This window comes from Ranitomeya variabilis, chromosome 3 (assembly GCF_051348905.1).
Source record: "Ranitomeya variabilis isolate aRanVar5 chromosome 3, aRanVar5.hap1, whole genome shotgun sequence".
In the NCBI taxonomy this organism is placed as follows: Eukaryota; Metazoa; Chordata; class Amphibia; order Anura; family Dendrobatidae; genus Ranitomeya; species Ranitomeya variabilis.
Genome location: NC_135234.1, coordinates 388,508,337 through 388,531,702, shown reverse-complemented (window position 1 = coordinate 388,531,702; position 23,366 = coordinate 388,508,337). Strand labels below are relative to the sequence as shown.

The 23,366-nt window shown below is 43.2% G+C and overlaps 1 protein-coding gene across 2 annotated transcripts in view; it reads left to right on the top strand.

Annotated features, from left to right (window-relative positions):
* Positions 1-23,366, top strand: part of CSMD2 (CUB and Sushi multiple domains 2) — a 1,405,803-nt gene that overhangs the window by 1,160,878 nt on the left and 221,559 nt on the right. For both annotated transcript variants that reach the window (XM_077296071.1, XM_077296070.1), the window contains 2 exons: positions 2,584-2,722; positions 7,359-7,546. In XM_077296071.1, the coding sequence (XP_077152186.1) occupies positions 2,584-2,722; positions 7,359-7,546 (327 nt within the window). The remainder of the gene's footprint in view (positions 1-2,583; positions 2,723-7,358; positions 7,547-23,366) is intronic.

Below are 23,366 nucleotides of genomic sequence, written 5' to 3'. Positions count from 1 at the left end.
GACATTGAGCCTGCATCTTTCCCCGCACATGACAGGTGATATAATCAGCTGTCATGTGCCTTTAACAGTCACAGGTGGATCAATGTTCCACCCACAGCTATTAACCTGTTAAATCTCACTGTTAATCTCTGACAGATGGAATTAACATGTGCCGGCCAGAAGCGCGTCATTCCAGCCACCTATCAGGGCCCCTGTCAAGTGATCGAGCAGTAAACAGCGTAAAGAAAAAAAAATAGAAACTCCAGAATTAAGGTTTTCTGTCTGCCACAACATTGCAATAAAATGCAATAAGAGGCAATCAAAACATTATATCTTCCTCAAAATGCTTTCAATTGGTGCAAAAAATTAGCTATCACCCCCATTTCTCCAAAAATGGAAACCTTACGGGTCATGGAAACGGGTGATAAACTCAAACTTTCTTTCATACAAATTTCAAAATTATTTTTCACCACTAAAATAAAAAATAGACTATACATGTTTGGTATCTGTGTACCCGTACTGACCTGGAGAATCATATTGCCAGGTAGGTTTTATTATATAGTAAATGGAGCGCAGGGCCGCAGGGTACTCTGTACCGGGCCTCTCAGTCTCGGTCTTGGGGTTGTCACGGTGGCCTGACTCGGTCTGTGACCCTGCTAAGGGGCGTCCAATTAAAGGTGGTGGTGCGTGGTGTGAGGTAATAACGAAGACACAGGGTTGCAGTCTCTTTACCTCTTTACTGAAGGCTTCAGGATCCTCAATCCGGAGCACTGCTAACAGGGCTGGCTGAGACCGGCCGGTCCGAAGGCACCTCCAGAGTTCCCTTTGCAGGTGGAAATCAGTGCCTACCTTCTAGCTCCTGGGTGTTGTAGTACTTCCCTGCTGAGCACCACGGGATAGTCCTCACAACTGTTGTGTCTGTTTCTGATGTTCTTTCTCACAACTTGTATCTGTTCTGATGTTCTTCTCCGTCCCCCAGATGATATGGCTAGGACGCACCCGTATGACGGGTAGGCCTGGAGTTCTTCCGGGACCCTAGTGACGCCCCTCTCCCACAGTTACCCCCTATGTCTGCTTAGGTGATTTAGGTGAGACAGCCAACCTATAATTAACTGTCCTGCCATTGGTTTGAAGTAATGCTTGGAGCCCAATACTTCCTCGGCGTTCCGGCCACCGGCTACGTGCCTCAGTAGGATGTTGCCTCGATCTTACGGCACGACTCCTACTGGTGTTATCTCCTTTTTGCTGTGATCTCGTTTCTCACTGCTTCACAATAAACCTCGCTTCTTGTGCTTTCTTGAGATACCGCCGCAATGTAGTGCAGGCGCGGTTCCTTAACGCTCTGTCTTGTTCGCTAGGCCTCTGTCAGGATCCCACCCCTGACAGGGACCCTCCTGAATCTTTCCCCGCAACACCCTCTGCCACAGGATGTTGCCTGGTTCCAACCCAGTCAGCTTCTAACTAACTTCCTATCCAACCCCCAGTTTTACCAGATTGTGAGGAGTGGCCTAATACATAGTACCCTTTTCTCCCACTGGAGGCCAGACTATGAAGTGTATTGGTGTCTGTGATACCTGGTCAGAAGAACTCCTTAAGTGCTATCAGACGTACCATCACTCCCCTTAGCGGCGGAGCGTCAGTACTGCAACGACCAGGACTCTGGGGCGCTGCATAAACATGGGAAATAAAAAATCTTAAAAGCAATTGTGGAATTGCTATTTTTGGCAATTTTATCGCATTTGGAATTTTTTTTTCCAATTTTCCACTACTATATGGTAAAATCAATGGTGTCATTCAAAAGTAAAAAAAAGCTATCATACGGCCATATTGAGGGAAATATAAAAAAGTTATGACTGTGGGAAGAAGGGAGAAAAAATCGAAATCTGAAAATAGCCATTGTGTGAAGGCGTTTAGTAACCTCCTTCAGGTAAACATTGTTGGTCCTTATGAGGTTTTGTGTTTCTTTTCTTTGTCCAGTTGTAGTGCATAGATATTTGGTTGTATAATCCTTTTCATTTTGTGTTTATTTTCTGTGTTTGGGAGAAGCAAATAACAGCTCTGTATATCTAAGCTATTAAAATGCTTCATTAAGTAGATGTGATGAGAATGAAGATGCATAACATGTTGTCTTCTTAAAGCTGTGGGTCTGATGAAGAGAACAGTGAATCTTGCCTGTTATTGGCTCAGTGTTATTTCTATTATAACATTGTAAGCAAATATTCTGAAATCGATAGCTCGAATGTTCAACACGCTGATTGACTCTGGTAGATCAGACCCACCACATTGATTTTCCCGTCCACTTGACATGAAATGCTTCTGCTCCTGCAATAAACACAGGCAAGTTCTCTCTCCACTTCAGCTGCTAAACTAATTGCAACGAATATTATTTATCAACCTATAGATACTTTCATTGCATATGGGTTTTAATATGAAAATGCCAAAGTCAGCCAAACTGATAACTTTAATAATTACTGTGCATGAAGGTCATTTATGCCAGTGTAATATTCTACCCATCCACATTTATCCTTGTGTATATTGCCCTTTGGAAGTCTAGTATTTCTGTGCATACAGAGTTTTCAATTGTCAATGTTTTTTTGTTTTCAGCTCCGTGTGGTGGTAATTTAACTGGACCCACAGGGGTGATCCTGTCTCCTCAATACCCTGAACCTTACCCGCCTTTAAAAGAATGCGACTGGAAGCTGACCGTGTCTTCTGACTATGTGATTGCACTCTCGTTTAACATGTAGGTATCACTAGTAAATTACAGTTTGGCACAGATCAGGTCAAGGCCAAATGGAATTTGGAAATCTGACGTAGGGTTGAGTCATTGGAAACAGTCAGCAAGCTTGTTGTTTCATAAACAGTTTGGTTGATTTAAGTTGTATTTCTCCAGTAGATTAACCTATAGTGCATTGTGTCAGTACTACAATTTTCAGAACTAGAAAAATACTACACATCACAGATTACTAGTGAAAACACCAGCAAGTAAGGAATGTATATACTTAGAACAAGTCCCTTAACTCAGTGTAAGACCGGACAAACTCTTTAATCTAAGAAACTTTGTAATCTTATCAGAGAACCTGCTTCTTTCTTCACTTATGAGCCACTTGTTCCTCTCTCCCCTGCCTCCTGAGATCACGATCCTCCCTGAAGAAAGCAGCTCTAACACGTTTCGGTCAAATCAAGATGGACTATCAGCACAGTGAGCTATCAGGTTATAGATATTGAGTTGGAGAGGGAAAGGGAGAGGATGGAGGAATTAGAGTGAGTAGCACTCAGCACAGAGAGAGATCAGGCAGATTTTATTTCAGTTGTTGATTCACAGTTACACCACTTAATACTGCTGTATAATATCATCCATGCTTCTTCTTCTGTTCTTCTGTATGTGTCCTACAGAGAAAGAAGAGCAGGAATCCATCTTTTTGTGTGCACTGTGTAGGGGAGATATCATAGCAGCTATTTCCCACCCATTAATTTAGAGAGAACTGAAGTAGAGATAGACACCATAGAAGAGAAAATTGCTAAAAACAAAAATGCAGAATACAAGTCATATAACGGCCAGAAATGGTTTTCTTCCTCATGGACATACATGGCAGCTTATCCTATAAAGTTACCTGAAACAACAGGTATCCTTAAAATAAGTAGTTTACAGACTTATTGTTATATTTTACTGTCCAGTATTTTTTCCAGGGTTTCCTTTTCCGTTGCAGAAAGTAAGTGAGAGGAAGCGCTGTCCAGTTCATACCATTGTCCTCACCCATGTCTCTTATTTCTGATGTGACCAAATCGTTAACAAGAACTTCCCAGAATCCCAGAATTAATACAGTCTACAAGGGATTGGAAAGGAGGACACTTAATGCCGAACTTTTGTGTTATAGAGTGGGAACATTGATTGTTTCGGCTGACGTATAGGATTAAGGTTAAAAATGTGCTTGAATTGAGAAGAAAATAAAATATCCCTACTTTGTATTTTCTGATTTTAGAAACTCCAGAAACAGTTTTTACAATAATTTGCCTCTATCTTTCAGCTCCCAATGATCTCTAATTAGTGAAGCCTCTCTGATGCCTTGTATCCGTCATGTGCCGAGCCGCTCACTACCAACAGAATTGCCTTTAATGTATCTTGCTAATGTCTTCCCTGCCATTAAGTGTTGGACAGGACTTGTTAATGAAGTCATTTGCTTTTATAAGGTGGAGAAAAGATCGCCAGTGATAATAAGGTCTCTAGGGGACAGACACATATATCTGGGCTTCTATTAGATATTTAACTTGTAGTGGCTGGGGAGCTGTATGATGTGTTGCATGACAAATTAAGAAATGCTAGGTTGCTCCAGATATAGGGAGGTCACCATCTTTTTCATCAGTTTGGAGAGAATATTTTTAATTAACTGTGTAGAGCCTTTCCTATTTTGTTGGCTTGTTTAGGATGCCCCATGGGACACTTTCCTATGCACTGCACTTTTTCATGTCATCTGTCACTAGATGGAAAGAGTAAATTGGTTTATCTATATAAAAGCATTGTAAATAATCTGAAGCCCGATAATCATATGTAGAAGAGTGTGCTCAGGCCTTTACATAGCATCACGCAAATGTTAACAAAGCCAACATTTACCAGCCTTTATTATTAATATGAAGTAAGATTTAGTTAAGAATTTAGAGGGTTCTCTTAAAGTCCACAGCTAGTCAAACTAAGCAAAAAATGCCAATATGACTTGAGTTAAGCCTACCCACTGCAATATCATACCCATACTCAAGAACGTCTAGAAAGCGGAGCCATTTGGTCTTCCCAAGAGAGCATAGAGTTAAGCCTTCCCACTGCAATATCAATCCCATAGTCAAGAACGTCTAGAAAGCTGAGCCATTTGGTCTTGCCAAGAGGGCATAGAGTTAAGCCTACCCACTGCAATATCATACCCATAGTCAAGAACGTCTAGAAAGCTGAGCCATTTGGTCTTCCCAAGAGAGCATAGAGTTAAGCCTACCCACTGCAATATCATACCCATAGTCAAGAATGTCTAGAAAGCTGAGCCATTTGGTCTTCCCAAGAGAGCATAGAGTTAAGCCTACCCACTGCAATATCATACCCATAGTCAAGAACATCTAGAAAGCTGAGCCATTTGGTCTTGCTAAGAGGGCATAGAGTTAAGCCTACCCACTGCAATATCATACCCATAGTCAAGAACGTCTAGAAAGCTGAGCCATTTGGTCTTACCAAGAGAGCATAGAGTTAAGCCTACCCACTGCAATATCATACTCAGTCAAGAACGTCTAGAAAGCTGAGCCATTGGATCTTCCCAAGAGAGCATAGAGTTAAGCCTACCTACTGCAATATCATACCCATAGTTAAGAACGTCTATAAAGCTGAGCCATTTGGTCTTCTCATGAGAGCATAGAGTTAAGCATACCCACTGCAATATCATACCCATAGTCAAGAACGTCTATAAAGCTGAGCCATTTGGTCTTGCTAAGAGGGCATAGAGTTAAGCCTACCCACTGCAATATCATACCCATAGTCAAGAACGTCTAGAAAGCTGAGCCATTTGGTCTTCCCAAGAGAGCATAGAGTTAAGCCTACCCACTGCAATATCATACCCATAGTCAAGAATGTCTAGAAAGCTGAGCCATTTGGTCTTCCCAAGAGAGCATAGAGTTAAGCCTACCCACTGCAATATCATACCCATAGTCAAGAACATCTAGAAAGCTGAGCCATTTGGTCTTGCTAAGAGGGCATAGAGTTAAGCCTACCCACTGCAATATCATACCAATAGTCAAGAACGTCTAGAAAGCTGAGCCATTTGGTCTTACCAAGAGAGCATAGAGTTAAGCCTACCCACTGCAATATCATACTCAGTCAAGAACGTCTAGAAAGCTGAGCCATTGGATCTTCCCAAGTGAGCATAGAGTTAAGCCTACCTACTGCAATATCATACCCATAGTCAAGAAAGTCTAGAAAGCTGAGCCATTTGGTCTTCTCACGAGAGCATAGAGTTAAGCCTACCCACTGCAATATCATACCCATAGTCAAGAACGTCTAGAAAGCTGAGCCATTTGGTCTTCCTAACAGAGCATAGAGTTAAGCCTTCCCACTGCAATATCATACCCATAGTCATGAAGGTCTAGAAAGCTGAGTCATTTGGTCTTCCCAAGAGAGCATAGTGCATCACATATCTTCCATGCATTGTGTGAGAAAAAGGTGAGAACATCCAGTAATTGCATTTTAGTCCATACAAATTAATCCAGACATATTTTCCAGCATTGAGTGAACGTGCTGGGAAAAAAAAACATTTATTTTTTTCCCTAGTATAACTCAATCCTGCTAGCGGTGGCCCTGTTGACGGACAAATCATGGTAATTATGCTCCTAACTGAAATAAAGGGGCTAACTGTTCATCCCCTCCTACAGCCAGTTTAGTGCAGATCAATACCATTATCGCGTTTCTGTTAAAAAAGGTGTTCTAGAATAGGAAATCGCATATTTCTGCCATAAACCTTGCCAGAACAATATACAGCTTTGTACTGGTGCTTCAGGCAATAAGAAAGTTTTGATCACTGTTGAGAATGGGGGATGGGAAACCAATATCCAATATCTTATATACCGCTGACATAAAAAAAGGCCTTGTAGTATGAAGACTGTGATATACCTGTGTCTTTTTGTACATTTTCCTAGTGGTTTGTCTCGCGAAACTGTGGTCTCTTCATTGTTGAATAGACAAAAAAAAAATGACCAGAAAATGCTAGTAAGAAAAGCGACCTAAAAATTATTGAAAAAAAGCTTTAAAAAAAAGACACAGATAAAAAATCACAAAGGAAGCACTAAGGAAACGATTAAAAAGCCCCAATAATAAAGACACTTCAGAACAAAAAATTCTGGCGTATCCTGAAGTGTCATCCTCTTGAAAAACTTGGCTTAGTTCCTCAAATTTAATGTACATTGTGTTCACATACCCTAAATGATTATTGCTATTCACTGATGGCAGAAAATGATCTTGAAAATGAAGAACAATTAAAAGATAAAATATTTGAAATGTTGCTGTACTTTGATAAAGCTTTATTAAAAAAAGATTATCTTAATGGGAAATGATTTCATAGTTATAAATTGGATAGAGTTAATAGGAAATTTCATTGAATGTGTCTATTTTTCTTCTATTATTCTTAGTTCAAGGATACAGAGGAATGTAAAAAGAGACCACACAATCGAAGGTTAAAAAAGTTGCTTTGGTTGCCATCATTTTCTTTCCACTGTAAATGGGTTTTCTTACAAGTTGTTAGCAATAGGTTTTACTCTTTGGCCTCTTTCCATTTGTTGAGAAAGCATAAAACTGCACAGCAATCTGCTTTTGTCATTATTTTCACCATTTCTCTCCGTGTCTCTTATTCCAGCTTTAATCTTGAGCCTGGTTATGATTTTCTGCACATCTATGATGGGCCAGACTCTCTGAGCCCACTAATAGGAAGTTTTTATGGCTCCCTGCTTCCTGACAGAATAGAGAGCAGCAGCAACAATCTGTTCATCGCGTTTCGCAGTGATGCTTCTGTGAGCAGCGGGGGTTTCGTCATTGATTACACAGGTATTATACGAGAATTCAACGTGAATCAAATGTTACATTCTCTCCTGATTGAAGAAGACTGACTTATTTCTACAGTTAAACATTATGTAGTTATATTACCTGCATGTAAGTGCTGACACACCTACCTGGTCATCGGGAAATATAAGACCCTAAGTTGTCACCTCCTATAGAGACTTTATTATACTCAGGTATTCCAAACCGTCTAGGCAGAAGCTTACCAAAAGTGTCTGTCTGTGTGTAGGATCCAGACTGTCCATGTGTTATATGGTCAGACATTAAATGACCGGTATGCATTACAGAATATCTGGTGATAGATGACTTCCCCATCAATAACCGAAACAGATTAACTGGATGGTGTAATGTGAAGACATTGTCTTTTGAAGAGCAGTTACACTGTATGGTTATGTACAATCCATTCCCTCTCTAATTCATAGAGTTTTTCTTCTCCTGACCATATCCATCATCTGTTCTTGCATTTGTATAGTTCTGTAATAATTATCAGTTGACATAAGGCTCTTGGTGAACACTACGAAAGTTATTCTGAAACAGGTGAGACAGCTATAATTGTGGAATTGTCGAAAGTCATGCAAATGCCATACTTTAAAAGGGTTCTCTGTTTAAAATAAGTTATCATCTAATCACAGGATAGGTTATAACTTGTTGATTGGTTGGGGTCCCGCTGCTGGACCCGTATCGGTTGGCAGAAAGGGGAACTTTTATCCCCGTTAGATTGGAGCACAAGTGCACATGACGTGAGCTCCATTAATTGCATATGGGGCTGGAAAGCACTGTGCTCTCCTTTTCCTGCTGACCCATGGATCAACATGTTAGGGCATGTTAGGTTAGGCTATGGGTTGAACTAGATGGACTTAAAGTCTTCCTTCAACCTTAATAACTATGAATGGAGCTACGGTTGGGTATTTTGCCTGTCGCTCTGTTCAATTTGTAATGAGGATAAAACTTCTCCGTCGAATATAAAATTTCCCTAAATGGTGCGGATCCCAGCAATGGAACCTCCACTGATCAGCAAGTTATGACCTGCCCTATGGATAGGTGAAAAGTTATTTAACCGGACAATCTGGCTGAGAAGCTATAGTTTGAGGACTCCTGGATAAACATGAAATAAATATTCATAAGTGACTGAATATTTTTCATTGCTGGTACATGCAGAATACATTGATAAGAGGGGATAATAGACCAGGCAAAACCATTTCCAAAAGCGCAAAGTATGAACTGGCCCAAATAATTAGTGAGCTACACAAAGTGAGCTATATTGAACCCACTATGATCTCATATTCATATCCATCAGATTAGTTGGGCTCCAATATTTTAGTCTAAGAACTGCCAGAACCTTGTCCTTATTTGGTCAGACTCATTCAGATTCTTTCTTTTTTCAAAAATATTAAATAAGAAAGTCACATTGAAAAAATAAAACTTAAGTTAAATTGTAATGCTACAAAAAGATGAAATAAAGGTAACTATATGTAAAGTGCTGCAGAGCGGTAGTCATGACCGAGCTGCTGTCCAGATATGCTCTGGCACTTTAAAGACAAACGGTGTCCCAGTCCCAGTATGCTGCCAGATGCCACTTCTAGGACGCAGGCCTCCTGCTGCCTCCTGGCTTTTGTCCTCAGGAGTTGCAGCACACAATTCAGGGGACACCAAGTTCTTTAACAGACAAACATTTACTAGTCAGGTCAAGTTCATCAGGTGGTGACATGTGGAATAGGGCAAAGCATTTCACGTTTCTTCCTTCCTTAGTAAAGCACCTCTTCAACCCTACCACTCATTCGTCCTGGACTAGCCCTAAGCCCGCTGACTTCATCAGCCTACAGCTATGCACCCAGGACTGGCCACCTGCCCACCCTTACGTAACTCCACATCTACCGACCTCAAGATGTCAGAAGACCAGGCACGCTCCTTGGTACCTGGCCCAAACCCTTAGCTCCAGACGTTACTGGAATGTCCATCAGGGATATAAGTATGGCCTCCCACTGCCTCAAACGATTGGCCCTAGCAGCCCATTGCACCTGAACTTGTCCTTGACACTGCACTTCTCTAACCACAAACTATCAGGGAGTGCCCCCCCTCTAGCAACACTAGTTCCTACCACTGGGCTAGTTCTACCATTATCTATTACTATCTTTTAGACTAAACCTATTGTTCCTATCCTATGTCCTATAGTGTTGCTACACCACTTACTATATAAACTGTACTTATGCTACCTGAAAACTAATCCTATGCTTACTCTGTACTATGCACTACTCACATTACACATTATACATTAACATATTATATGACTTAATTAAAGTCTGAAACATTGGTTAAAGTTAAGTGAGCACACAAGTCTCCAAGGGTGTTCAAACTTTTGCATCAGCCGATTTTCCTTTTTGTAATTTTTAAAATGAAAAAATTACAATATATATCTATTTTTTGTCTAAAATACAAGGAAAAGTGTCATCTTTAACTTTAGTACTTTTAGATATTGTTTCATCTTCAGCTTGCTTAATTGTTCACAATAACAGCAATTTTGACCAGGGGTGCCCAAACTTTTATATGACGATGTATGTTGTACATTACCATAAAACATTATATACGACGCACATTACTATTACATGTAAAACCTCATGACACTATACACACAGCGTGATCGTTGTCTTTAGCGGCAGGAACAGGGTAAGACAGTCCACATCCCTACGTGTTCACATCGTTAAGTCTTTGAATGCAGCTTCTATGCTAATACTGGGTCTTTGTGCAAGGAATGTACTCCATCAGCACCATATATCACTGTATCTGCCTTCCTGATTACTGTTCATTAAGCAACTATGATGCCTCCGCCTCCCTTCCTAGATATTACATGATCGCCAGGTAGAAGGTGCAGAAGCTGCTGGGTCTTAACAGAATTACATCAGTTTTATAGTGCGTTCAGGAGCCTGAATTAGCCCTATAACCAAAAAAATCAGCAATAAAAATAAATATTGTAATAAATATTGTACTTTTGAAATGTTCTCAAATATTTTTTATGACCTTATGAGTTTCATAATGTGTGGAATTAATGAAAAGATAAATAAATAAACACAAAACAAAATGATTGCAACGGAAAGGGAAATGCAATTACAAACATATTACAGTGGCATTGTGTGCTATGAAAATAATTGAAAAATAGTTGCATGAATCTTATTTTTAAATTTCCACTCGATGTCATAGAGATAGATTAATAGATAAAACAATTAGCAAATAAACATATTATTTTCTTTCTACAGATTTACATTTAATTAACTCAACTAAACGTAAATCCACCCCATTTTAGGATACCTTTAAGATTATTTCATTTTCCCCTAAATGTAAGACTTTGGTCAGTGTGTAAAAATGTACAAAGTGTTATGGTACATTCACTAAGCAATAGGTCTGGATTAAAAACTAAGACCGGATGCATTTGTGCTGAGATACAGTGGGGTAGAACAATGGGATGCTATGTAGAGCAGCAGAGTTGGATTACCAAATTTGTATCAAGGGCACCATGTGGAACAGTAGCGCTGAACATGTTGTATGGCACATGAACCAACTGAGCTGGCTGTGTGGCAGGCACCTTGGAGGAGCAAAGCTATACATGTCAATAGCTACCTAGGTACAGTAGACTGAATGTGCACACGGACACACCTTGGAATAGCCAAGCCAAGTGTGACAGCACTTTGGACATTAGAGCCATGTAGTCAGACAAGCACTTTAGGACTTCAGAGCCAAGTTGGCAGACAGACACCTTGATATAGCAGACCTGAGCATATAGACAGCAATCTTAGAACAATAGAGCTGTGTAGACAGATAGGCAGGCACCTTTGTATACTTGAGCAAAGTGCATGGCAGTACCTTGAAACAGCAAAGCCAAGTTGGCAGAGAGGCACTTTACAAGAGCAAAGCTGAGCATGTGAACAGAAGAGCTGAGTCAAACCTTAGAAGAATAGATCCATGTAGACAATTTGTTATAGCAAAGCCAAGTGTACAAACGTGTAGAAACGTGTTAGTCTAGAGCAGAGGTCTCAAACTGCATTCCTCAAGAGCCACAAACAGGTCATGTTTTCAGGATTTCATGGTATTGCACAGGTGATAATGTAATCACCTACACATAATGATTACAGCACCTTGTGCAATGCTGAGGAAATCTTGCATGGTTTGCGGCCCTCGAGGAATGCAGTTTGAGACCCCTGGTCTAGAGGCACACTTACTGGAGATTGCAGTAGAGCTGGATTTGCTTGATGGTTTATAATGGATGAGAGCATGTGGTAGCAGCATGGGCTTATCACCTGAATACGCGGCCATCTGAGCCAGCCTTAAATGGCCCAGGAGAGTTACATCAAAGTTGTGTGTTGGGTTTCCAAACATGCACAGGTGCAGAAAGACTAACCCTGGAGCCAGGACAAGCCAGTAACACAAAGATTTATTTATATTATTATTATTATTATTTATTTATATAGCACCATTGATTCCATGGTGCTGTACATGAGAAGGGGTTACATACCAGTAAGCAAACTAACAATGACAGACTGATACAGAGGGGTGAGGACCCTGCCCTTGTGGGCTTACATTCTATAGGGTGGTGGGGAAGGAGACAATAGGTTGAGGGTTGCAGGAGCTCCGGTGTTGGTGAGACGGTAGCTTCGGTAGTGGTGAGGAGGCAGCAGGGTCAGTGCAGGCTGTAGGCTTTCCTGAAGAGGTGGGTTTTCAGGTTCTGTCTGAAGGATCCGAATGTGGTTGATAGTCGGATGTGTTGAGGCAAGGAATCCCAGAGGATGGGGGATATTCTGGAGAAGTCCTGGAGGTTGGGTGAGGATCAGATAAGTGTGGAGGATAGAAGGAGGTCTTGGGAGGATCGGAGATTACGTGAGGGAAGATATCTGGAGATTAGTTCAGAGCTATGTGGAGGAGACAGGTTATTACAGAGTGCCATTTTATGCGCACCTTCCCTGCTGCCTGGTGCATTTTATTAATCTGTATTTGTGATTTTTTTTTTTATATTGAATAACTTGCAAATTGTGATTTCCTCCCAGAAAAAAGTGTGTGCACCTATTTATATGCAAGATCAATTAATAATTCCAATTGCATACAGAGGGGGTAGATGAACATAAATAATAAACACAGGTATAATACGGGTATATAAATCAATTCCTCCTGCCTATAATGGATATAGCAATCAAGTATGACATAGAAATTACATATCTTGCTTTGCAGTTGACGCTACTATCTGCTCCCATTAGCAAAGCTCTTCATGTAGAGATAACAGTTTTTTGTCACAGTTGGAATTAGAGTACTAAAGTAAAAACTCACTAGAAAAAGAAAAACTCTTAAATTCTGCATTTCATGGAATTATTAATCATTCTTAAAAATGATACAGAGCAACATCATATAGAACGTTAAGAGTCAGAAATATATGCTGCAATCCCGAGATTTCATAAAGCCATGGATATGTGAGGTAGACGGAAATCTAATTTAAAAAAATATTAGATTTGATCATGAAATACGTTCTGTTTTACAAAAGGCAAAATGCAAGTCTGAATAGCAGTATTGTGTATAAAGCAGCAACATACACTATATTATTCGAGAGCATAATAAAGCAGGCTAAATTTCCACATAAGGTTTTTCTAATAACAGATATGTTTACTGCATATAGTTAATTGACCAAATAGTTCATTTAAATACGTAATAATGTTGAGGAATATTAAAAGTATTGATTGTAGGACAACATAGCCAGAACCTTAGTTTGAAGCTTGTGGAATCCAATGCAAAATCTCAAAACAGGGCCCTCAGATATCCCTGGTCTTTAATTGTATTAGTCTTCTCATGCGAACCAAAGGGTCTGTAAAACTCCAAGGCTCTGTTGGTGATTCAACCCTTATGCTTGATTGGAAGAGAATTTCAGAGAGAAAGTAGTTGGAGGAGTTGTCCGAAGACTATAGTCAATGATGAGATCAGTCAGGCGCGGACACTGGCTGGTTTCTCCCCGCATCGCTCTTATTGATTGACAAGCCTTTCCCATCTGTACATAGAGAGAGACCTGTCAGTCACCTAGAGGGGAATGTGAAGAAGCTGGCCAGGAACAGCACAGGACTAATCTCACTTCTCCCCATGGTCCCTGAATCTTTATACTGCGTTTTCTCTGAAATGGCAAAGTATTTCAGAGAAGAACTTACCTTGCTGCAATTGTGCAGCCAGGCTTTTATTCATGCTGCTCATGGTTTGGACAGCATGAATTGACAATCCATTTCACCACCTTTCTCCCAGTGTACATGTTTTTTGTGGAACACAATTGCGTAGTCTGCCATGCTTTTGTAACCCAGAAAAAACAGCCAAAACGGAGGTCAAATGGATCATCCTTTGGACTCTTCCTCAATGTATGCTGTGGGACATGTTTGAATAGTGTCTTCAGATGATCAAACATAACTCCTCCTTTGAAATGCTCAGTGTATATTCTGTATATACAGTAAAGGACAAAAGTTTTGAGACTGGCTCTCTATACCTCAATAGTTTTCAACTGGATGTGCCAAATGAAAATAGTGCGGCATCGATGTCTGCTCCGCCTGATCATGATCGCACCACCCGCAACCATGATCGTTACCCCAGTACATAACTCTATGTAACAGTCAGTGTACGTGTGTATGGAGCTGGCTCAGAAGCTGTGTTAAAGTGCCTTCACTTGCCCATTAAAACAGCAACCAAGAGCAAATTCAGATCCTCCCAGTTTAATTATTTTGCTCCCTTGCCAAATAATAATAGCGGCATTTAAATGGCTCAGGTGCCTGTTAAGAAATCATTGGATGCCAGTAGGTTACCATACTAGTCCATTAATGAAGCCCAGCCTGCAGCTGGGCTTCATAGGAGTGTGTCTATTTAACTATATACTGCAGTAGTGCAATAAATAGTATAATTGATCATGTGATCACAGGATCACGTCGCCTAGGAAAGCAAAAAAACATAAAACAATTTAAAGAAAAAAAATATAATAGTTTATTCTACCACCCTAAGACAAACCAATTTTTTTTTTACAAAGTTTAGAATTTTCTTTAAATATAAATAAGTTTAATGTAAATTTGTTATTTATCGTACTGACCATAGGAATCACATTGCAAGTTCATCTTAATGCATAGTGAATACTGTAAAAAACAAAAGCCAAAAATCAATTGCAGATTTGTGGTTTTTTCACCACCTTACCTAACTTGATAATCTTTCCCAATATTAAAACACTTCACATTGTAAAATGAATGGCGTCAAACAAAACAAAAAATGTTCCACAAAAAACAGGCCTCATATGAGTAGTTCAACCAAAAATAAAAAATAAAAAAAGATGAAAAAAATGAATGTGCAAAAATGAAAAATGGCTCTGTCAAGTAGAGGTCAAGTTGAGCTTCTAATTTGGTAACACTATCATTTAGTTGAAACAAATAAATAATGACTCTCGATCTAGAAGAACAGCATGTGCATGCATTACATAGACCACACAATGATTTTCGTGCTTAAAGAAACTCTGCCACCAAGATTTAAAAAACAAACTAATTACACAATAAAAAGGTTATCGAAAAAGGATGTTCCTGACAGAGGCGTAGCTAGGGGTTCAGCTCAGGGGGGGGCGAGACATCTGAGTGGGCCCCTAACCCCTGATTACAACCACGGCGTGGCACTGTAATTGTGTGTATAAGAACCTCAGCCAATGATCCTCCTGTAACTAAAAAAAATCTCCACAAAGACCGCCATATTGTGACCATACAGTGGTAGGTATCAGTCCTACAGAACATAGATCACTGCACAGTTACAGATGGTGACTTACCACTGGTGTTCTTTCTGATGGAGTCATCACTTTTCCCGTCTTTTCCATCTGGCCCAGACCGACATGACATCTTCTTCCAGCCAGGACTCGTCTGCAGAGAATACAACAAAGACACATTTCACTTCTCACATTCCAGCCCCATCACCATCTATTCCCAACCTGCACAAACTCCTCATCCTGCTGATATCCCAATACTGAGCCGCTGCTGCCGTATGTGTCCCTATTACTGCCCCTGATACCCCAATACTGAGCCGCTGCTGCCGTATGTGTCCCTATTACTGCAACTGATACCCCAATACTGAGCCGCTGCTGCCGTATGTGTTCCTATTACTGCACCTGATACACCAATACTGAGCCTCTGCTGCCGTATGTGTCCGTATTACTGCACCTGATATCCCAATACTGAGCCGCCGCTGCCGTATGTGTCCCTATTACTGCAACTGATACCCCAATACTGAGCCGCTGCTGCCATGTGTCCCTATTACTGCCCCTGATACCCCAATACTGAGCCGCTGCTGCCATATGTGTCCCTTTTACTGCAACTGATACCCCAATACTGAGCCTCTGCTGCCGTATGTGTCCCTATTACTGCCCCTAATACCCCAATACTGAGCCGCTGCTGCCATATGTGTCCCTATTACTGCACCTGCTGTGTCTGTGTGGTACAAAAGCATTGTTCCTCATACTGCTTCACATAGTAATGCCACCATTGTGCCCTTACATAGTAAAATGTCTATGTGCCTTCACAGTAGCCCCAAACTCATTACAGCCCCCACAGTGGTCCCAACACTGTATAATGACCCCCACAGTAGCTCCCACACTGTATATACGCCCCTACACTGTATGATGGCCCGACAGCAGCCTCCAAACTGTATAACGGCCCTTGCATTATCTCTCACACTGTATAATGACCCCCGCAGTAGCTCCCATGTTGTATAATGGAACTTGCAATAGCTCCCACTCCTTAGAATCTGGTCACTGTCTGTCCCTGTCTGTGGGCTGCTACTTGTACAGCCCTGATATACTTAACAAAGAGCTAAATAGGAGAAAATAGAAACAGCTAGTGGGTGCGTATAGAGGCCAGTGTATGGGTATAGCTCCCTGAATGTATCCAGGTAACCCTAAAAAAAATACTCTTGTCTGGAAAAGACCACAAAGAGGGAAAAGGAAAGGAGGCAACCAGAAGAAAGAGGGGGAGGTAGAATATTACCAATCTAAAGAAGAAAGTACACCCCCTGGCTCATCTGCTCCTCTCTTTTTCCCTTCTCCCCCTTTGGGGTCTTGTTGTCTAGACTGAGTATATGTTCAGGGGCCCCCAACCATATGTGATTTTCTATACACACTTACTTGTGATGCTTTTTTCTTTTGTCTGGCTATTTATCATGCTATATAAACTCACCCATAACTTTTTTTTTAATAAAAGTTTTTATAGTGGGGGTTTTGTGTTTACAACCTTGGATTTACTGATATGAGATCATACAGACACTGGACTGATAGATCCTGATATACATATATCTCCTATAGCAGGGGTCAGGACCCTACCAGTCCAATGTCTGTATGATCTCATATAAGTAAATCCAAGGTATATATACTGACAAAACTGGTCAGTAATGTGCACTGATAGATGTGACCCCGGCTGCAGGACCCCACAGATGAGGATATATGTTTCTTTCCTATATATAAAAAGGAGATGTATATCCTCATCTGTGGGGTCCTGCAGCCAGGGTCACGTCTATCAGTGCACATTACTGACCAGTCTTGTCAGTATATATACCTTGGATTTACTTATATGAGATCATACAGACATTGGACTGATAGGATCCTGACCTCGGCTACAGGACTGCATCACATTATATATATATATATATATATATATATATATATATATATATATATATTCTATAGCCGGGGTCAGGAAGGATCCTGCCAGTCCAATGTCTGTGTGATCTCATATCAGTAAATCCAAGGTATGTATACTGACAAGACTGGTCAGTAATGTGCACTGATGGACGTGACCCCGGCAGCAGGACCCCCCAGATGAGGATATATGTTTCTTTCCTATATATAAAAAGGAGATGTATATATATATATATATATATATATATATATATATATATATAGGAAAGAGACCTATATCCTCATCTGTGGGGTCCTGCAGCCGGGGTCACATCTATCAGTGCACATTACTGACCAGTCTTGTATATCTGTGGAACCATTAGATTTATATCAGATGCTCTGAAGTTTTTTTACAGATCGGGTGATGCTTGGGTGATTTGCACTCAAAGTGACCCAATCTGAGTAAAAGTTCAAGATGCCGCCATAAATCTACAGTGTCTCAGAGACTGCAGATACAGCATGTGGCTGGGTCTTATCTGGAGAGGAGCAGCGTCCTGTCACCTCCTTCCTGCACAGTGCAGACACCTCCGGCTGTACAGGCAGAAGTGGGAGCTGTTACTTACAGCACTGTGTCCCCTGTCCTGCTCCTCTCTGGAGGGAAGACCCAGCGCCATGGTCCTGACTTCTCTGCCGCAGACATGTTCACTGAGCGTGCAATGTGTGTGGAGCGCCCCCACGTAAGGGCAATGGGGTACTTGGTACCGGATCCTTCAGTTCAGGGGATGTCACGGTGGCCTGACCCGGTACTTGATGGTGAAATCATAATTGGACAACCGAGCCATCCACCGCTGCTCTAAGGCACCGAGTTTTGCTGTGTCCAAGTGTGTCAGTGGATTGTTGTCCGTGAAGATGGTGAATTTTGCTGAGGCCAGGTAATGCTTAAATCTCTCTGTCACTGCCCAGACGACGGCGAGGAACTCCAGCTTAAAGGAACTCCAGCTTAAAGGAACTGTAGTTGTCAGGGTTCCTTTAAGTGGGCCGAAGTTTCCTGCTGGCGTAAGCAATTACCCTCTCTTTGCCTTTCTGGACCTGGGACAACATGGCTCCCAGTCCCATGTTGCTGGCATCCGTATACAGCACAAACGGTTGGTCATATTCCGGGTAAGCCAGTTCCTCTTCTCCCATCAGCGCCAACTTCAAACAAGCGAAGGATCTCTCCAGTCCATCGTTCCAGTCAAATGGGGTATTCTTACCCTTGGTTTTCTTGGATTGGCCCACTAACAGGTCTTGCAATGGTGTGGCTTTCTTGGTGAAGTCTTTGATAAACCTCCTGTAGTAGCCTACCAACCCGAGGAACTGCCGAACTTCATGGAGGTTACTGGGCTTCGGCCAGTCTCTGATTACAGTGACCTTGTCAGGGTCTGGGGCCACTCCTTCGGCACTCAATACATGGCCCAGGTACTGCACTTTGGGCTTTAACAGATGGCATTTGGATAGTTTTATCTTTAGGCCAAAGTTTGACAGAGCTTCGAATACCTCGGCCAGGTGCTCCAGATGGTCCTCATAAGTCTTGGAGAAGACAATTACATCGTCCAGATACAGCAATACGGTTTCAAAGTTCTTGTGTTCAAGACAGCACTCCATCATCCTCTGAAACGTTCCTGGGGCATTGCACAGTCTGAATGGCATGTAGTTGAATTCACAGAGACCCATCGGTGTGGCGAAGGCCATCTTTTCCTTGTCCGCCTCTGCTACGGGAACCTGCCAGTACCCACTGGTGAGATCCAAGGTAGAGAAGTAGTTAGCAGATTTTAAAACAGCTAAGGACTCTTCTTTTGTAGGCAAAGGGTATGCATCTTTGTGTGTAATGCGGTTTATCTGCCTATAATCTACACACATCCTCATTGTGCCATCCTTCTTCCTGACAAGGACTAATGGAGCTGCCCAGGGGCTACAACTGTCTCTAACTACCCCAGCCTCCTTCATCTCTCGCAACATGTCTTTGGCACACTGATAATGAGCTGGAGGGACAGGATGGTACCTCTCTTTAATGCGTGGATGGTTTCCCGTGGGGATATGATTAGTGTTGAGCATTCCGATACTGCAAATATCGGGTATCGGCCGATATTCGCTGTATCAGAATTCCGATACTGAGTTCCGATATTTTTGTGATATCGGAAATCGGAATCGGAAGTTCATATAAGTTCCCAGTTCTTCAGCGTGTGCGGTGCGTATGGTTCCCAGGGGTCTGGAGGAGAGGACACTATCCTTCAGGCCCTGGGATCCATATTCATGTAAAAAATAAAGAATAAAAATAAAAAATATGGATATACTCACCCCTCCCACGGCCCCTGGCTCACAGCGGTGCAACCGGCAGCCTCCGTTCCTAAGAATGCAGTGAGTGTAGGACCTGCGATGACGTCGCGGTCTTGTGACTGGTCACGTGACCGGTCGCGTTACCGCGACGTCATCGCAGGTCCTACACTCACTGCATTCTTAGGAACGGAGTCAGACGCTTGCACCGCTGAGGTCCAGGGTCCGTCGGAGGGGTGAGTATATCCATATTTATTTTTTTTATTCTTTATTTTTTACATGAATATGGATCCCAGGGTCTGAAGGAGAGTTTCCTCTCCTTCAGACACTGGGAACCATCCAGGATCGCTTCCGATATTTGTGTCCCATTGACTTGTATTGGTATCGGGTATCGGTATCGGCGATATCCGATATTTTCTGGATATCGGCAGATCCAATCCGATACCGATACTTTTGAATATCAGAAGGTATCGCTCAACACTAGATATGATGTTGAATCCCTTTTACCTGCCCAAAATCTAGGGGGTGCTTGCTGAATACCCGCTCATACTCATGAACCACCCTGTAAGCCCCCTGTTTTTGGTGTGATTGGGTAGAGTCAGTGCCCACGTGTAATTTCTGACACCAATCTTCCATTTGTCCTGCAGAGCCATTGTCCTCCGCCTGGTTGGACGGGACCAAGGGTTCTGTTGCCTGTATCACATTATTATCAACAGCAAACAGTTTGGCAAGTGTGGCATATTTGGTTAGGTGGACCTCTTCTTCTCCACAGTTAAGGACACGCACTGGGACCCTCCCCTTGTGGACTTCAACCACCCCTCTGGCTGTCAGGATTGTGGGCCTGCTGTCTGAATACACAGGTACTACCAGGGCCTGGTAGTCTTTACCTCTGAGGCCTATTGCTGTGCGACACCATATTAACATTTTACTCCTGGGGGGTATTGCAATGGGGATTGAATCACTCACTGTGGCACGGCCAATTTCTCCACCAGATAGTTCTACCTGCTGTCTCTGTACCAGAGCTCTGATTTCTTTCTGCAAAACACGTTGCTCACTGGAACCAGCAGTTTCGGCCACCTGTTGTAACAAGACAATAACCTCTGCAAGACAATTTTCTATGACATTAGTACCAATGGTCATCATAGGGTTACATTCACGGCGATCAATATCAACAATCACAATCCCTTGGGATTTTAACTCTACCCATCCCACTTTAATGGTGACCTCTTTGTACCCCACTTGTGGCAATGGCTGACCGTTACTGGCTACTATGGTGAAATCATCATCAGGGCCACGAGTAATGTTGGTGTCTTCCCAATAACGTTTATAAAGGATGTAAGGCATAGTTGTCACTTGAGAACCGGTGTCCAACAGAGCGTTCATGGGGATACCGTCAATCACAATGGGGAGAACAGGTCGTCCTCCAATGTACTTGGCTCGCCAGTTGTTTGGGCCTGGTTGTCCTACTCCTGGGGGTTGGCCCTCTGCCCCAGGGGTTGCTCTTTTAAATGACAGTACCTTGCGATGTGGCCTGCCTGTTTGCAGCGGCAGCAGATGGGTTGTCCGTCCTGATGATAGCAATCGTCGTCCGTTCCTCTGGTCGGCGGGACTCTCTGTCGTCGCCAGGGAACATCCTCCAGTTTGGAAGCCAGCTTGATCTTCTCCTTGGGGGCCTCCTGCAAGGACTGCTTGATCCAAGCTAAGGCAGCAACGCTCTTGGTCAGCTCCTGCATCTGGAGGCGTAGTCCTGCAGGGGAATCGTCTTCCAGGATCCGGGCATCGGCCGCAGCAGAAACTTGAGGATCTGGCGCCACCTCCTGGTGGTACGTGAGGGCTTGACGCCTAGGAAGTACTGCACGGCTGGGCTGTCACTCCTGTAGCACTTGGATGGCCTTGTCTTTAAATTGCCCAAAGGCCAGGTCAGGATTCTGCATGGCCAGGAGGTGCAATTGGGCCCTTTGGTTATTGCACAGGAGCCCCTCAATGAACCGCTCCTTTAAGAGTTTATCTTCATCTTGCATGCTATTAGGATCAACCTGCTTGATTGCCCGCAGTGCCTCCTGAAGATTAAGGGCATAGTCCCATAGGCTATCCTGCACTCTCTGCTTGCACCCATAAAACTTCAATTTGATTTCTGTGGGGGTGCGGGTGTCAAAGGTGGTTTTAAGCTTTGCAAAGACCTGCTGCATGGTCCCTTTATGCGTAGTGGGCCAGGACTTCACCTCTCTCAGAGCCGCTCCAAACAGTTGGCCCGTTACCATGTGAACCTTCTGAGGCTCTGTCAGGGGATAAAACTCAAGCAGGCTGCAGATTCCTTCTTTAAAGTCAGTTAATGTATGCGATTCTCCAGAGTATCACGGGAGCCAGGCTGCTCCAGGTATGTATGGCATGGAGAAGGGCATGATGGTCGTAGTAGCCGTGGCGGTGTCCGGCTGGCTGATGGAAGCGGCAAGCTCTGCGGGACCCAGCGGCGGTACAAGGCCTGCGGCTGCGCCTATTGCGGGGCCTGGGGGTATTGCTAGGCCTGTGTCTGCGACTGCCACCACTTCCCCTCCCAGGTTGGACATGGCCGTTCCTCCCCTCTGCTAACCTGGTGGAAGTCAGGGCTCCTCTCCCGAATCGACACTTTGCAGCGTCTCTTCTTGTGGCTCTGCTGCACGGCATCTTCACTTCCGGCATTCCAGGCAGCAGCGCGGCACCCGTCTTCTTGCTTGGCGCTCTTTTCAGCTGGCTCCACCCATGAAGGTATGGCTCCTCCCCTCGCGCTCCACGCGGCACGGATTTTGGCGGCAATTTTTTTTTTTGGCGGCAAATTGCAACAACAATCTCTCAGCACAAAACAGTTAGGCACAGTTCTTAGGCGCACATGACCCGATTTTCAGGCTTAAGTAGATTCTGTTCTTGACGCCAAACCTGGAGCGCCCCCAGAGTAGGGCAATGGGGTACTCGGCACCAGGTCCTTCGGGTTGGGGGGTGTCACAGTGGCTGACCCGGTCCGTGGCCTTCAGGGGGTGTCCAGTAAAAGGAATAGTTCTTATGGGAAAGGTCTTTAAAGGGGAAATGTTTGTGACGCCACCTGTGGTATTCGGTCAGGGTGACCGACGCTGCTTAGGGGTCCGCTGAGGTGATGTGATGGCAGCTAGATGGTATACCTTCCCACAGGTGAAGTGTGTACCCAGGGCTTCCCAGAATGTAGATGGTGAATGATGTGAGGCACAGTGAAGAACGAGGACACAAGGTTGCAGTCTCTTTACCTTTACTGAAGGCTTCAGTGTCCACAGCCCAGGGTACAGACCACAGGGTAGGCAGAGTCCGGCCAGTCTGAAGGCAAATCCAGAGTCCCCATATCCAAGTGGAATTCAATAGCCTTCCTATGCGCACAGTAACACAGTAGGTCCTTACTTGCATAAGCTCCAATAAGGTCCTCACCGTTATTACTCCTCTCACTGTTCCCCGTGGTCGGATAGAACAAAACACGTATGACCGGTGACTTGAGACTTTGGTTAGGGACTCTATCACGCCCCGGCCTCTTTAAGGTTGCCACCTTGCCTCCTGTGTAATAAGGGCGGACAGGTAACTTGGAATCACCTGCCCTGGCGGTCTCTGAAGCAAGGTATAGAGCACTTACTCCCTCGGTATTCCGGCTACCGGATCGCGCACCAGAAGGATGCAGCTTCTCTCGGCCACTCTCCTCTCTGGTATCCACTTGTTACTAAGCCTTCGTTTCTCACTCACTGCAATACACTTCTCTTCTATATCTCTTTCTTAGGATGCTGCCGCACGTGGGGCAGGCGCAGCTCCGTGGACCCTCGTCCTCCTCAGACCGCAGTCTGGATCTGACTGGAGATCACTCCA